We start from the raw sequence: 17,319 nt of genomic DNA, 5'->3' as shown, positions 1-17,319 counted from the left end.
TCCCAGTTTTTGTGTCTGTGTGTGTGTGCGTGTGTGCGGTGTTTGAAAATGGAGGTTGAAGATGCCGACTGCCAGCCCCGATGTGCCTCGTGTTTGCGGCTCCTGTGCACGATGTACCACCGCAGCCAGCGCTGAGGGGAGACGGCGGCGCCCCCCGCCCGCCGCCCCGAGCCCGCCCCGCCGCCCCGGAGACAGCGTCGCCCCGGGGCTTCCATGCCTTGCTGTTATTGCCGTTAATACATCGTGAATATTTGTGTATTTTTGGTGTGCTTGCTCCGGAAGATCAACACCCAGGGACCTCAGCAACCCTCCGGTTTGCCGCTCCGAAGGGTCTTGTGTTTTTTTTTTTCCTCTTCCCTTCATTTCTTGAGGCAACGTGGATTTATTTACCCTGCCCCGCTTCTCCTCCGCCGCTCGTTATTTTTAGAGGACGGGGAGAGGGAAGAAAGCGAACAATTTTGGACTTCTTTTTGCTTTGTTTTGTTTTCGGAAAGGGGGTTTTTGTCCAATTAAAGAAAGAGGAATGAAGTCTGGCGCTGGAGGAGGGTCCCTCGCCGTCGTCTGGGGGTTCCTGCTCGTCTTCGCCGCACTTTGTCTGTGGCCAACAAATGGGGAAAGTGAGTACAGTGCGTGCCGGGGGGGTGCGGCGAGGGACCCCCGAGTGAGGGGCTGCCGGGGAGGGGGCGAGGGCGGCGGCTGCCTGTGTGTGCTTGGCGGGGCGTGAGGGGTCCCTGTGTGTGTGTGTGTGTGTGTGTGTGTGTTTATGTGGGTGTTGTGCGTGTGTGTGAGGGGGGGGGTCCCTGTCTGAATGTGTGTGAGTGGGCTGCTGGTGAGGGGGGCTCCCTGCGCGTGTGTGGATGCGTGAGGGGCTCCCCGTGTTTGGGTGTGTGTGTGTGAGGGGCTCCCTGTGTGTGTGAGGGGTTCCCTGTGTGTGTGAGGGGGTTCCCCGTGCGAGGGGCTCCCTCGCCGTGTGTGTGTGAGGGGCTTCCCTGCCTGTCTGGGCTGTGTGCGAGAGGCTCCCTGTCCTTGGGGGGGACCTGAGGGGTCCCTGCTCGTAGCGCCGTCCCTGTGCGGGTCTCCCCGCCCGGGGCTGTGAGTGAGGGGGGCTCCCGGGGCTTCCCGCCGCGGCGCCGAGCGGGTCTCGCCCCTGCCCGCGGGGCTCTGCGTGTTTTCCTCCTGTTACGCGTCTGCTCCTCGAGCACGTTTAACAACCCGGGGCTGCGCGTCTCCCTCCCTGCCATGCCCGCCTTCCTTCCCCGGAGGCGGCTGCCTGGTTGTACACACGGGTCGGCACCGCCGCAGCCCCGAGCCCCTCCTTTGTGTCCCCCCCGAGCGCGGGGCAGCGCTCAGACGCCGCAGCCAGGGCTGCGAGCTGCGTAGTAAACACTCGCAGCCTGGGAAGGACTCCGCTCGCTTTCCCCGCATGGAAGGAGCTTGATCTCTGTCAATATTTAGAGGCTGTGTGCAGTAACCTGCCGTAGTGAGTGAGGAATTCCTGGAAATGAACGCCTTGCCTTTTATTGCCGCTTTACCGCCGAGGAGGGGTTTCACTCGCTGTGCGCGGGGTGCGGAATTACGGCGGCATCCCGCAATCTAAAGGTCACGGGCTGCCGTTCATTTAAAAAAAAAAATAAAAATTCGCACATTAACGCTTTACGTTTGCGCGTAAATAGAAAGGTTTGATGGCTGCGATCTTAGGGGTGATGCATTTTTCTGAGCGGCCGCGTTGCAGGCAGCGCCGAGCAGCGTGCGAGGAGCCGCTTCCCCGGGAGCAGCGGAGAACGCGGATCGTGCTGCGGGCCCGGCTCCCTCCTGCCGCCCATCCTCAGCCCATCCCCGCGGCCGCCCGCTCGCTCGGGAGCTGCCAGAGCCCCGACTTTGTTTTCGTGCGTTTCCAACCTGTGATTGTGTTGCAGTGCCCGCCCCTCTCGGGCGCAGGGGGAATCGAGGGGGCAGGGAGGGCTGCGCTGCCATTGATTACACTGCAATCATCGCCGGATTAATCCCGGGGCTGATCGGTTTTCTCCTGGTATGTCGGGCTCACGCTGGATTGAGGATCTCTTGCATGAAATTAGCCTTCCCTTGTTTCCTGGAGTATCTCTGTAGACAGAGAGATGGTAAATGTGCCTTGGAGCCCAACCATTTTAAACTGTGCTCCCTCTCCTTCAGTGTCTGCAGAAACAGGGATGTTCCTGTGCTGCATCCTGATGCTTTAATTTCTTCTGCCGTGTGTTTTGCAGTACACTCCTGGAGCTGCTGTTGTGTGCCTCTCCCTTTCAGAAAGATACGAGTTGTTGGAGGGAAGGAACGAGGAGATCAAATTTCTCCATTTTAAATGTAAAGGGAAAGAATTTAGGAAGGCAGGAGGGCTTTTCTAAAAGTAGTGGTTTCAGATTGAAAAGAAAGGGAAGTTCTTTGGATGCTCTGACAGTGAGGCTAGGTACACAAAAAAAGATAAGTGAGCAAGAAGCACATAGACGGAGCCTGTGATGCATGTTGAGTAATAATTATGTTTTTTTAGGCAGTAGATGCCTGTTAACTCTTGCAAATTAAGGCCCAGTTCAGGCTTTTGGGCCAGCTAGGGCTGGAGAGCTGCAGTCTTACTTCCATGAGTAGAACTTTTTGGCTAGTGCTGTTTTCAAAGAGGGAAGATTAATCTTTAAGTTTAAAAACAAAACCCCCGTGCCCTTCTTCAGGGGAGGGCTTACAAAGGATCCAGTAACGTGAAGAAGCAGAACGGGAGGAGGAGGAGATCTGGAGCGCTCTTAAACTGCCAGGATACACACTTAGAATTGTTTTCCTCGTCTTACCTGGTACAAAGTACGTTGAAATAAAAATGCTCATTTAGCTCTGGCAATGAAGCAATGCAGGAAGAGTATGTTAGGATTTTAGGTTCTAGTCCTCTGAAGTGTTTGTGGTTACCACTTACCTAAAATGAACATCCCAAATGAAATATCTTCTGAAGAAGATCCAGGCATTTAAACATGAGAAGATATGCTGAAAAACTTGTCTTAGCTGAATACTGCCTCTAATCGATTGTCTTTGTAGTTTACAGTTTAATAGCCTTTGTTTTCACGAGTTATTGCTGAAAGAATTTTGCTGTTAGGGGGAAAAATGATCTCCAGAGCAGATGTTTTACATCTCTTCATATTCTTCTCTCTCCCCACAATAGTGGAAGGAAGATTAATCTTAATTTTTATTTGTTTTTCATATATACTGTGTCATAGCTAAAAGGCACTTCCATTTTCGGTCAAACAAGCAAGGCATTCCTAAATAGGAATACAAAGGAGTTACAACTGGAGGGGAGAGACCCATCCCTTTAATGCTAAATTATATAAAATGTGTTTGCAGTTATGTGACAGAAACCTCTTTAAAATGCAGGTAGCTTCAGTGGAGAGCTTCTGATTCAGAAAAAGTAATTTAAAAACGCTGAGGATTCCCTGAGATTATGTTAGAACAGCACAAAAATGGACATGAGAAGACCTTTCATTAAGCTGGAGTTTGTGGTGCTGTGTCCGTGTGTTTGATGTGTAAAGCTACAACTGCTGGAGGCCGTTTGATGCTGGGGGTGGGTTTAAGATTTTGATTTTCAGCCTTCTGTGTATTTACAGAGGGAATGTCTAGGAGCGAACGGGTTAAACACTTAGAAGGAAAATAATAGTTTTAGGTGTGATAATACTTCAGATTGATGGATATCTTGATGGGTCTGCTCATGTTAGCGCCGAGCTTTTGTTTGTCTATCCAGGCTGGATGTTGTGTTCCTGATAATGAACAGTAGCTCATGCTGATGCTTAATCTCTCTCCCAGGTTGCTTAGTAAAGCCCTCATGACCTGCTGAGTGTCGGCGTTACACACACCTCGCTTTTGCATCAGCATTTTCCTGCACGCCTAGTGGTTAGGGAATGTTGGTGACTGGGAGTTGGATAATTCCTGCTGTAATTGAGGTGGTGAATAGAAAATGCCAGAGCCTGTAAGGAGTTGGTGTCAGGGGGGTTCAACAGAAAGGGGAGAGGAGGGAAGCGTGAAGGGAGTCTGGGGAAGGACAGTGAGCCAGGCAGCACTTGAATTTTTTTTAATTTTTTTTTTTTTTTTTTTTTTTTTGGTTGTATTGGGTTGGACTTCTGGTTTGCAAACCAGAACTGGAGCAAAGGTTTGTGTGAGTCAGAAACGGAGAGGGTTAGGAAATGGAAGTGACTTAGCTAATATCAGGCAAAATGTGTTGAACGTGAGGAAGGAGAGGGATGGGTGTGGAGAAAAGGTGTGTTGGAAGTGTTGAACCAATATTTGAGGGAGAAACACTGGGGGGTTTTGTGTGTGTAAAGTGAAGGAAATTTAACTTAGTTCTTATGTTCTGAGAAGTGAGGGAAGCAAGGGGCTGCAGAGAGCAAGAAGACAGATCAGTTGGTTTGACTAAAGCACGACAGAAGACATGGTTTATTTGGTTTAATAAGGAAGTTTGAGATTTGATCAACTATGGTGTTAATTTTTGTGTCAGCTTTTCTCTGACGTGTTGTTCCTCCATACTAATTCTAGGGTGTAGTTTAAGCACACGCCAGTGATGCTGAAATTGTTTTCATCTTGAAAGATACACACAAAATCTAGAGTTAAAGAGCATCCACGTGATGATTTTTGAATCTGTCTTCATTGGTAAATAATTAATTTCTATCAGTATGTGTTACCATGGGAAAAGTTGTTTCAAATCTTGTTTAATTTTCTGCTAAACTGGCATTTACTAAGGAGATCTTGGAGGAGAATTTTTTAAAAGCATCTAACATTTAAAATTAAAATCCATTTCAGGGCTGCAACGATTAGCTTTAAAGGATAATTTCAGTTCATGTTTAACTAATGCTTTTTCTCTTCTCCAGTAATTTTTGTTTTCTTTTTACTCTGAGGTAGATTTTACCAGTGATCACTGGAATGATAATCTGAGGGAGAGCAGAAGAGGCAGTTTTGTTAAATGATTAATTACGTTGTGTGTGTATTCCATCTGTGTGAATTGTGAGCTACCGCAAACTTCATTGTAGAGAAGTTTGTTTATGGTCCTGAACTTTGAGAGAGAGAGAGAGGGAGCAATAATACATGCAGGAAACCTGTTTTTCTCACACTGGATGTTAACTTTGTGATCCCACACAGCAAACAACTTATCTAGCTCATCATCTGTAATGGCTCTAAAGTTCATAACTTGCAAAATGTGCTGAATTAAATTATTTTAAAGAAGTTAGTGTATTTATCTGAATTATCTGTAGTTAAATTAATAAGCTTCATGAGCATTATTGTACTTGAAAAGCTGATGGCAACTTGTTGAAAAAGTTCCTGAAACTTTGGTTTATGAAATTAAATGCATTCTTACTTGGATTTTAGTGTAAAGCTTTCCCATTTGGAAATGCTTTCGGATGTTATCAAGTAGCAGCTGGTTTCTATTTATGTGTGAGTGTGAGTGCGTACATAGGAATGGGTAAACTGCAGTTTATTATTGAAAACTATTGTGGATGCTAAATTTTAAAAAAAGCTGCAGTTTAAGTAATTGTCTTGGGAGTCTCATAATTAAAGTTATTGCAGATTTGTAACTGCAGTTTAATTCAGATCTTCCTGACAGAGCTGAGCTTTTAAGGTTTCTGGGTTTTGGTGCTAATGGAACGTGCTGCTTTTAAGAGTTTGTGTGCAGAAAGACTTTGGGAATGCAGTGATGTGTTTGAAAGGTAGAAATACTGTTTTAGTATTTTGATCTATTTGACATGTATAATTTTTCTATCACTGTAAATTGTATAGACAGCTTCTTTGTAGGTTAGTTGGATTAGTTTTTATGATTTATGAAAGCCACTTAAAAAAGAATAGTTTCACTTTTTTTTTTTTTTATTGTACAAAAGCAGAACTCAACAAACAGCAGTTGATGAAGACACATTGGTGGTTGTTAGCCAGCCTGTCTTGTGTGTGGTTTTTTTTGGGCTGCCTTTTTTTCCCTCTTAGCCAAGTCATGACAGGTACAATCTGGACTGATTTCTGGAGTACTATATTTGTCTTTTTTTGTGTCCAGAACTGTCTGAGAGAAACTTTGAGGACCAGCATACGATCAGCAACACACAGTGTTCATTCATATGTTTTTGTGCTCTGCAGACAGAGCTGAACTGAGTCCTCAAACTCAAAGATAGACTCTGGTTCCTTTAGACAGGACTTGTTGGTTTTGCTCAGTAAGTTTGATAACAGTTGGACTTATTAATTAATTGAGGAGATGCATTCTGGCAAACCCGAGTGTGTTGTGAAGATTTAACTGGCCCTTATCACTGAAAGTTTTGCTTTCTAACCTTTGCAAATGCAAAACATGAGCCATTCCCTTAGGATATCTTGCAAGACACCAATTAACTTCTTCAGCGTTGATATCCTCAGGAAGTTGCAGTTGTGGCACAAGATTGTTTAAAACGTGCTGAAAAGCAAAACTGTTGTTTCTTTATTTACAGATTGATTTGCGTGTGACTCCTAAGCTTTAGTGTAATATAATTTTATTTATTTATTTATTTAGGAATATTCAAACCTGCAGGTTTCCAGTCAGTCAGTGTATTTCTTTGTAAGCTTGATGGCATGAGCAGAAACAAGCGTCTGGATATTTTAGTGACTTCCCAGATAATTTTTTCAATGAGACTCTGACTTATCTGAGGAGAAGGGATCTCACACCCCAATAAAGTACTAAGGTTATTCCTTTAGAGGATCAAATCCACTAGTAAATAATTGGGTAGAATATCAAATGTGCACTTTTGCAGCAGCACAAAGTCATTTTAATAATGACTTAGAGCAGTAATTCCCGTTGTCACTGAAGTGCTGACCAGGTTGGATTTTAAGACTTTGTTTCTTTGCTGGCTTCAAAAAGAGTATATGATACAAAGAAATCGTTTAAAGCAGTAAATAATCGTTCTGCACAAGTATGTGCTTCACCATCATAGTTTATAAATTCGATGTGTGAGTCCTGCTTTGGTGAATGCTTGGTTTGTGAAGGTGTGTTTGGGGCAGCTCCCCTGGCTGAATGAGTTTGTTTGCCTGTGTTGCACGTTGCTGCAATAGCTCTGAGACCGGTCAGGGAATGTTATCTCCAACCCCTTATTGGAGCCATTACATGCTGTAAAGATAGCTCTGTTTACTCGGAGGTGTGAGCATCAACTGATCAAAACACTTTCTCCTAACAGGTGGGATTTTTTTGGAGTTCTTGGTCGAACATCCCTTCTGCCTGTGCTGGGAGCAGTGTCAGAAAGTGACATCAGGCAGATGCAGGAAATATTAAGATTTTTTAATGGCAGAGGCAAACTTTACACGAGTGGTTTTCCCCTGCTGTTGAATTGGTGATGGGTCATTTTTACTGACTGTTTCCAGCAGCTTTGTAGTTTTTTCCTTTAATATGAACAATTTGCAGATTATTGCACTGCTCATTTAAGTGAGCTCCCTACCCAATAATGTTCAAATAGCAGAGGGTTTGATTGGAGGCAGGAAAGAAGAATTTTTTGAAGTTCAGAATGCATGAAATGAATACATGCTGAAGTAGTCAAAGATCCCTTGTACTTTATCAGAGAGCAGTCTGCTTGAATGAAAGGTACTGTACCTGCTGTTAAGTTTATAAACTTGGTTTATACAGATTACTTTTTAAATTATTCATGATGCTACGTTACAAGTATATCTGACAGGTTTAAAATAAATGGCTTGATGGTAAGAGGGAGCATGCATAAATTAGAGCTGGGATAATGTGCTCTTTGAAGTATCTCTCCCATTTGTTACTACTGGAATACAGTAGGTAGCTGCAGCTGAGTGTGTGATTCTCAAGTGAGAGTACATCATTATCTTCAAACTGTGGTGTAGTAGCATTTCTTATGTAAGACAGATGAGATGGGGAGGACCAAGGTGCTCTCTTTGTTTTTTGTTACAGACACATTTCTACTGAAACAGGGAGAGCATTTACGGGATGAAAAGTTGTAAGCACAGCAGTGGAAAGGGTCTGCTGGGTGATGTGTGTTGCTGAGGTTGGGGTGGCATCGCTTTGTTTTATTTACTCTTCTCTATTAGCACTGCTGTGGGTTTGTAAGAGGTGTTCTAGCAAGGTGCTTGTACTCAGTGTCTGATTTGCAGATGGATCGTGGTGCTCTGCTTGAGAAGTTTTCTTGGGATGTGTGCGCAGGAAAGGTTTGCAAGAGCTGAGCTGTTGTGTTCAGAGAGTGTTATTGGTGGGGAAAGAGAATTCCAGATCTCTTGGATGCAGAAATGCCTTCCCCAAACATAAATTGACTCAGTGCTGATTTTTCTGATTCTGTAGACAGGCAGCTCATTATATTTGAGAACCAAGCTCCTGAAGGAATTTATGGGATAGGGGAAAAAGCCCCCATAATGATGTGTGATAGAGCAGCCATAAAAATGATCACAGGTTTTTCTGAAAGTGGAAGGTCTTATAGACAGGGATAGTTCAAACCTTAAGCCTTAGTCAGAGGGATACAGCATTTTGGAGAAAGATTTGGTGACAGCTGCCTCTGGAAACTATCTATAACCAACTTTCTACTAGAGAATTGGCTTGTGCTTGCAGGGGAGGGCTTTATCCCTGGATCTCGCCGGGCTGGTTTCCGTATTATTTCCATTGGCTTCAGTTTAGAGTCGTCTCCACATTTTGACCTTCTACAAGTAGTACTTTTTACTTCCCTGCTGCTCTTCTCACATCCCCTTGGGTCTGTCTGTGTGAGAGTAGCCTTGAAAGGTCTGAAGAGTGCACTCTGCTCATGTTGGACAGGCGGTGAGGAACCAGCCCTGCACGGTCGGAGCGGACACGCGTTTGCTCAGCTCAGCTGACCTCAGAGTAACACTTGGCTGAAGTGTGAAGAGTTGAAATGGCAATGGAAATTCCTTGTTTGCCCTGTCCCCGTGCTCTGCCAGGGCAGAAGTTAGTTTTATTGTGTTCTTTTTTTTCTCTTTTCTGGGATTTGTGATGCATAGTTAAGTTGTTGTCTTCCTTAGTCAAATTCCACTTGTCTCACTGGGGATTTGGTTTGTTCTCCAAAATACTGCTGGGCTTACATAGCATGGAGTGGTTTTTTTATGCTTTTGGGTGGTTCTACCTTTCTTCTACCTGAGAACAACTTTAGAGGGACTCAGCAGGGTGATGACACAAACTTGTGTGGTTCAGAGTTCCACTGGATAGAAGGAGGAGCCCACTGGAATTGTGACAGAGCCTGACATCCACTACTGAATTAGCTGCTTTTCTCTGGTTGTTCTGAACCCCAGCAGGAGGAAGCAGCTGTACTGGTTGCAGTTAACATCATCTTTCAGTTCATTGTGGCTGAAGCTTTTGTCTTGTTGTTTGTTTGTGGGATGGATGTAAATTTATTGGTCCCATGCAAACACTGTGTCTCCTGGGATGAGTGAATATCCACCTGTGTTCAGAGATACCTGTGAGTTATTGCTATTCTCTTCCTCAGACCTGAGAGATGGGAGACTGGGGGAAGTTGAATACTAGCAAAAAGTCAAAGGGTTTGTTGTTGATTGTGCACCTTGGATGTTGAGATTTTGTGTTACTGAGTGATGCTGGTGTTCCTGCAGCTACGCCCTTGGTGGAGCTGGAGTCTCTGCAGTTGTCACTGTAGAAAAGAGTAGCCATGGGGTGTAAGAAAAGCAAGTTTGTTATTTCAAACTTGAGACTTGGCTTGGTTAGAGACTGACTTAAGCCTGCCAGGGTCCTGCCTGGGAGTGACTGAAGGTTTGTTTGTTTCTTTTTTTGTGTGGCTGCTAATAAAATACTTATATTTTTGTCACATTGGAGTAGGCTGACAACGTGGACAAACATTTTCATTGATACTGTGTCCCGACAAGAGGCATGGCATACGTATTGAATATTCAAATTCTGGTGTGAGAGTCTCTTAAGGTTCAAGTTTAGATATTCATTCTTAGGTGGGTTGTGGTTCTGAAGTGGCCAGCGAAGGAACAGAGGCTCTTCCAAGTCAGTGCAGTTGTTGTCCTGCAGAAATCAGGCACAGAGAAGTGCAGTGGGGTGTGTGGTGGAGGTTCTGGGCTGCAGCAGAGCACACATGAAACACACATCTGTTTGTACACGGGCTGTGCAGCTCTTTGGGTAGTTCATTGTTTAAATAAACATGTTGCATTAGCTGTGAGGCTTCAGTGCCAAATGCCCACTGATGAGATGTATGAGGGTTTTGTTGTTCCCAAGCCACACTGAGGAACACAACAGCTTTATAATTCAACACGTTTGAGGAAGATTACAAAAAGAATTTGGGGTGGATTGCAATCAGCACTTCAAAAGCAACAGCTTCAGAGTAACTGTGCTACAACACAGTGCAGCCCATGGAAAAACACTGTCATCTTAACAGATGCAGTGTTATTTTGGAGATTCCACTGTATAAATACATGGACTGTGGTTAAATTGTGATGGCAACAGATGCAATCTCAGTTCTCGATTCTTTCATCTCTTTAATATTTAAAAATACCCCACAAAGTAAAAAAACCCCAACCAACATCAAGGCTGAAAATACTGCTTCTGTAAATTGCTGGGGCTGTACCTTTTGGGCCCGATATCATTTTGGGCACATCACTGCAGATGAGACTTGGGGAGAGTAATGCTCATCTCTTTGAGGGAGCTGCAAATGCTGCTACTCACGACTTACTGTGCCATTTGCATATGAATGGAATTATTCAGCTCTACTTAAGAAATGTCAGTGAGATTGAAGTCAGAGTTGGTTAACCTGGCAAAAAGATATTTCTAGTATTTTTCATGAAAGAAAGTGATAGTATGTAGACAAGAATTACACATTCCACTGGCTAAGCCAACACTGTCTGAGGATTTTCTTGGTGTCTTTGTAGTTGATAGCAGTGACTTTATTTTTAAATTTGTCTGTAATACATTGCAGTGTGGAAGGGAAAGAGAGCTGGAATGTGGGAATCAGATGCTGTACCGTAATGCTGCACAGTTGTGTTCACATTTGTTTTTCTTTCCAGATTTGATTTTGTTTAAATACTGATTTGAAAAGTATAAATTCAGAGCAAGGGTCTTCCTCTTAATGGAGAGCAAATAAAGCATAGGAAGATGTTGTCACCAGTGCATTCACCTTTATCCATCCACTAGTTGGATAGAAAAGCCTCAAGTTAAATACTGTAATTTTAAATACTGGGTTTTTAAAGGAACCAGATAATTTGTGTGAGCATTGGTAGTCATGCATGCTAAAATAGGGAGTGATCACATCTCGTGCTTCAGGAGCTGCCAGTATTGGAGGGTTGGGAAGAAACTGTATTCCTCCTCCGGGTGTCTGTATTTCCCTCCCCATTTGTAAAACACAGAAAGTGCAGTCCTTGGGGGGAGTTAAAGGCTTAGTTTGTGCAGCAGGGACGTGACTTGGGATGCTTGTGTGGCTCTGTCATCCAGGTGACAGCACTTTCACTGGGAAGCTGCTCCTTGCCAGGCGTTCGATGACTGTACTCCGAACAGAAGTGTGAGGATGGGGGTGTTGCCATCAGCTGACTGATAAGGAGATAGTAGATTACACTAAAAATACACCCAGATCTTCACAGGCAACTGTGAGCATTACCTGGTGTCATGTGCAGCGAGAGTGAAACAAAAGTTGAGGTGGGTTGAGCGTGGCTCGGCCTTGCTGCGAGGATGGGCTGGGATGCTCTCTGTTCATTCCATGGGATTGGGATTTCTCTTCCTTCTTCAGCACAGCTGCTCACAGAAGGGTGAAACTATTCAGAGTTCCTTGCTTGGTGCACATGTGGCCACAACCCTTGTCCACTGCAGCATCCAAACACTGCTCTGAGCTCAGCATGATGCTCCCAGCGCCTCGGGTTTGTGTTTAATGCCCTTGCAGTTTCTCCCAGAGCTGCTGCCATGGGAAGAGGTGAATCCTGGTTAATGGGGAGAAGGGGAAGAGTGGAGGGGCTGAGGGTGTAAATTGTCATGTCATGGTTACTGATTCTTGCAGGGGGAGGGAGGGATGCTCCATTTCGGATGTCTGGTTGTGTGCATTCCCCTCTGTTCTCACTGAGAGACTCCAACGGATGGGATCGTGTGGCCTTGCAACCTTCTGGTGAAAATGTTGTGAATTTTGGTCCAATTTGTCCTTCAAAGTTTCTTTCTTCCTTGGTATGAAGGTCTCAGAGCACTACTAGTATATATTTTCTTTTTTTGAGATTAAGCAAATGGTTTTCATAGTGGTTTGTAAGAGCAAGTAGGAAGAGCTCGCTCTGAATACACAGTTTTAATCTCATTTTGCTTATTTTTAGTTGGATTTTTTTAATGACTGACAGCTGTTAGAACTCTGATTCACAAACACCCATTTTTGAAAGTACAGACCTTTTTGCTAGTGAATAGCAATGTGTTTCTACAAATTCATGTAAATAATTAGATGCCTTGGATGCATTGGCTCAGATCCTTAATTTTCACATTTTTAAGTGACAAAATGGCAAATGATGTATTTTCTGGTAGATTACTTCTCATTTGTGTTATTTTTTTTTATTTGGATGGAAAATGGAATTTTAATTGAAATGCAGAAGATCTGGGTTTTGAGATTTAATTAAAACTCCAAGTGTGAAGGAGAGCATGATTTAAAAAAAATAAACAGAAAAAATAGTTTGTCATTGTTTCTCAAAAGTTTAGAGTTCACAGATCTTGCCCACTGACTGTTTCACAGGTTTCTATGCAGGAGTCCTTTTTAATTTGGGATTAACTGCACCATTAGAGTAAACTGAAATGAGGCACTGCAGAAGTAGCTGTTGAAGGTAAAAACTCTCTGAGCATTTCATCAAAGGGTGGCTCCAAGAGAGTGCTGAACAGCAAATTCACCAGTCCCAACTTTTTTTTTGGTGTAAATTATATGCTTACTATTTTTATTTTATTTAAATTACAGTAGGCATTTGCCCTAATATATGCTGTTACAATTTCATGTTAGATTTGTAATTAAGTTTATTTTTAGAAGAATGCATTTAAGTGGTTTATATAAAATGATTTTCTATTTTTGTAAATGAAATAATTGTTTTTTATTGACTTTCGATTTCATGCAAATGTGGGGTTTTTTTTTTTGGCTTGAAGGTTGTGTAAGCAGAAGGAAATTAATGATTTGAGAGTATTTTCATAATACAGAGAATAGAAGACTCGTTGTCAGTAGCTGGGGACACTGATAGAGTTAACTCTTATTTAGACATGTTCAAATTGAGCCATGGATGGATGGTAGAGGGTGTGGTGCTGTTGGTTTCTATAATAATTTTTCCTATTGATTATTTTTCCTGGTTGAGTTGAGAAAGAGAAATTGTGAGTGAGTTTGGGATCTGGCGCAAAATGTCAGAATGTCGCAATCCCGAAAATGTCGCAATCTGATGGACAAGTGAGTGTTAATTGTGAGTGAGCCAGATCTGCTATTTTTAATTTGGCCTCGCTATCACGTCTCCTCGCAGATGAATTCGAAGGCTACAGGGAGTTGAATGATGAGTCACTATTGAGTTAGTGAAATCACAATTGATCTCCGTTTCCTGTTGATTCCAAAATTACTGAAGTGTGAAAGCCGAGAGTGACTGATCACTTCTTGGAGGGGAGTTTGAGGGTGGAATGTGGAAGTGACTCTCTCTGAAGTAACTCAACGCTGCCCTGGTGTCAGGACAGGGATGTGTGCAGGGAGAACAGGTGTGTGTGTGATGGTCTGTCTGGCTGAGTTACCTCCCAGGAATGATAATCCACACACTGAAACACGCTCACCCCGCAGCAAGGTGGGGGAAGAGGTGTCTGCAGTGGCTAAGCATAGAAATTCAAGTTTTCATTTCTGTCCTGGAGTTGTTTCTAACTGCCCTGTGTTCCTGTTGCTTGACTCACACCATTCTCCTCTGAAATCCCGGTGCTCCCAGTGCTGTTTGCTGTGGCACAGGGGATGATGCAGGACAGCAGTGGCGTGGCACACAGAACATTTTGTGTGTCTGTTGTTGTTGTTTGCAGTTACCTTTAGATGAATGGCAAATTGTGTGTCATTCTGCACCTTTGTTCTTTTCTTGTGATGCTCTTTTGACAGATACTAATTAGAGGCACTGTAGTAACTGTACAGGTAAGATTTAAAATTTTTTTTTCCTTCCTAGAACTTACTGTTAGCAAAACCTTTTTTTTTTTTTTTTTTGGTTAGGAACTATTAAGTCACATTACTAGACTCTGCCCACGTTGCATATGTGAGAGTAAATTTTGCTGAAAGGGGATTTGTTGGAAGAAATTAAGGGGAGGATGTTCTGAGTTACACTGGAAGCAAGCTATAAAGAAGCCTTGAAGTATCACTTCAGGAAGAGAGAACTTAGTTTAGTTCCCTGGAGGAGTAAGAGGAGGTGGGAGGATGCTCCTCTGCTGCATCCCTCACAAAATTCTGATTTGAAAGGATTTTTCCAAAGGGGTAGTCTCAAAGGGGAGGTAACAACCTGTGTTCTACCTAACAACTTTTCAGATGGTCTTTGGACCACTGAAACTCGTCCTGGCTGTACATTCGGGTATACTGTCTTAAAACAGAAATAAAGAACCACGAGAAGAAGAAATATACTTTCTCCTTGGAAAGCATGTACAAGTTTTCCCCAGTGTTGCCATCATTAGGATTGTAGAAAACTGGGAATAGGGGAAAAAGAGATGGTTGGTCCTGCTGTCTGAGAACAGCTCAGTTTTCGAATTTGTAAACAAAGCAGGAGAAAAAAATCCTGCCGGCTTCCTGACAGGCAGGGTGTGCGGTTTTCAGTCAGAGGAGCTGATTCAGTTGGTCTGGCTTTTGCAAGGGAACAACGAGAGGAATAAATTGCTCTGAGAGGGTGTAAAGAGCTTTCCTTTCCTCCAGAAAAAGTTGAGCAAACATGGAGCACTGAGTTGCATGGTTGAAATTTGGTGAGGCGTGGAAAGGACACTGGTTTTCAGCAAAGTATGATGTTTGTTCAGGGTGTTGTGAATTCAGCAGTAAGAGTTGCCACACTCTGAAGACACATCTCAGTAGTACTGAGGTTTAAAGGAGCTGCAAAAAGCTTTATGAGGAGCGACCCTGGCAGTTCTCAGTGCTGAATCTTCAAATACTAGCACCCACACCTTGATACCTCATATCTTGTCTTGTAGGATCTCTGTTGATGTGACCCACTACAAGAGCACTTTGTTAAGACCAATTAAATGTATAATATTTTTATAATACTTGTGTTTTGGAAAAATCGATATGACCAGTTTCCCTTTGAAATGACAAGGAGCCTGTTGTGCTGACAGAGTAGAACGCATTAGGAAGTGATGCTTTGTATCCTCTCAAGAGTAATGTGCTCTTGTTTTCTCTTAATCAGCAGGATGTTCTCCTGTATGTCAGATGTCTTACTTGTTTTTGTGATCTCTATCAGAGAAGAGTGAGGGGGGAAAGTGTCAGAGGAACAGAACAGGTTTAAAAGCTTTATAGCAGAGAAAGCCTGCAGCCCTGCATTTCTGTTTAAGCAAAAGTGGTAATCACCACCTTAGGGCTGGACACTTCGTGTTTATGTTTGTGCTTTAAACAATAAATAAAAGAGCAACTTGCCCTTCAGAAGAACATAATGTGTAGCCTGTTGAAATACTCTGGAGCATAAGGGATATAATTAACCCTTTTCCCTTTAGCATGGTCGTGTTTCAGAAGCAAGATGTCTAACACATTATTTGCCAGTTCACTGAAGTAAGGATTTTTCAAGTTGATTGTTTGAAAATCAGACTTGTTCCTCCCTCCATTACCTTCCCCTCCTTCCCTGTTTTCTGAGCTAGTTTCGATATTTTTAATAGAATTTGTAATAGGTCTAGTAGTGGTTGCTTTTTTTATTTTTTTAAACTTAAAAGAAAGAAAGTTTATTTCCCATCACTCTTGCTCAAGGCTGTAGATAATAGATCTTGGAAGTTCAGGCAGTTGTCCAGGCTTTTCAGAGGAATTTTCAAGAGATGCTTTTGATGCAGTGAAGGAAGGGAAAAGACTTGAAAGGACTGACAGCACAACCAGGATTTGGCTCAATGCATGAATGAAACATCTTCCTGTGATCCTTGAATATTTTGCTTTACTGATCAGGTCTTGGGTAGCACAAATCAATTCTGAGCTGTTCTCTCAGATAGTTCTGGTCTGAACTGTTTCCTCAGATAGTTTGGTATGATTCAGTGAAAATGGGCTGAAAGGAGACAGAACCTGAAATGCTTCCAACTCGTTTTTTCCCATCTTGACTCTCCTTGAAGTATGTGAATTAGTGTGAGAAAGTGTCTGTAGCTCCCACCGGGTCAAATGGAGGTTGAGATAAAAATACTCGTCTCTGTGTGTGTTGTAATATTGATCGTGGTGTGGTAAATAATTCCTTGGCAGCAGGATTGCCAAGTCTGATGTTTTACACTTCATTTGGAAGATCTGGTGCAGTTCTTGCTTCTGGCTCTGTGCTCGGACCTGCTTTTTGTTCTTTGATGGATATCTGCTTCATTACTTCCTTTTGACCAGCCTTTCCTTTCTGATAAAGCCATCCTTTGGATTGGTTTAGCTGCCTGGAGCTCACTGGGTCTGTTAGTCACAGCTACTCTCTTTTTGTTGTGACATTTTAATAAATGAACGGTCTCCATGAAGACCCATTCCTGTTTCTCACCTCTCCCGGGATGGGTGTGCACCAACTCACTCCAAAACAAAGATTGCTTCCCAGTCTCTTTCTTTGAATTTCTTTGTTTTTATTTGTTCCGTTGCACAGATTTTTACCCTACACAGTCATTTCTGTCACTTGGGGACCTCCTTCTTTGGGCACTCATGTTTTCCAGAGCAGACTGGGCAGTTTTCTTTCACAGATCTGGGGGCAATTCCGACCTCAGGACTCTGTCTGTGTCCTGAATTGCTGCTTAATTGTGGAGGCAATGAGGAGTCCTGGTTTCTGCCTCTGAAGCTGAATGAAGCTGGCGTGTGGTAAAGCAAAGCACTGTCGGCTCAGATGTGTTTTCTTAACATGGAACCAAGCAGCCCTGCACAAATACCGTGGTTTTCTTTCACAACAGCAGCCAGGCCGGCCGAGCTGTCAGAGGGGTGAGGCAAGGCTGAGGGCTGTCCATCACCTCTGCTCCTGCTCCACTTCACCTGGCAGCTGGAAAGGAGGGTCTTCCTTCCAAATCCTTCTTACCTGTGCTTTTTTCCCTTCTGTTACTTTCTGTTTTTCTTCCTCTGGCTTGGTTTAAAGCTTTGTGTTTGGACGTGGCTGTGGCACGGTTACCCAGCAAACAGCCAGCACAGCTTGTGTTGGCAGGAGTGTCTGGCTGATGGGACTTGATGTTGTTTGGGCAGGCAAAGCATGAGTCCAGGCAGAAGAATGCCTTTTTTTGGGGTG

The 17,319-nt window shown here is 43.5% G+C and overlaps 1 protein-coding gene across 2 annotated transcripts in view; it reads left to right on the top strand.

Annotated features, from left to right (window-relative positions):
- Window positions 1–263: 263 nt before the first annotated feature.
- IGF1R (insulin like growth factor 1 receptor) overlaps window positions 264–17,319 on the top strand; it is a 168,938-nt gene continuing 151,882 nt past the window's right edge. For both annotated transcript variants that reach the window (XM_033070483.2, XM_033070482.2), the window contains exon 1: window positions 264–617. In XM_033070483.2, the coding sequence (XP_032926374.1) occupies window positions 524–617 (94 nt within the window). In that variant the 5' untranslated portion in view covers window positions 264–523. The remainder of the gene's footprint in view (window positions 618–17,319) is intronic.

The sequence above is a fragment of the Catharus ustulatus genome, chromosome 12 (assembly GCF_009819885.2).
Source record: "Catharus ustulatus isolate bCatUst1 chromosome 12, bCatUst1.pri.v2, whole genome shotgun sequence".
Taxonomy (NCBI): domain Eukaryota; kingdom Metazoa; phylum Chordata; class Aves; order Passeriformes; family Turdidae; genus Catharus; species Catharus ustulatus.
This window is presented reverse-complemented; position numbering and strand designations above follow the sequence as displayed.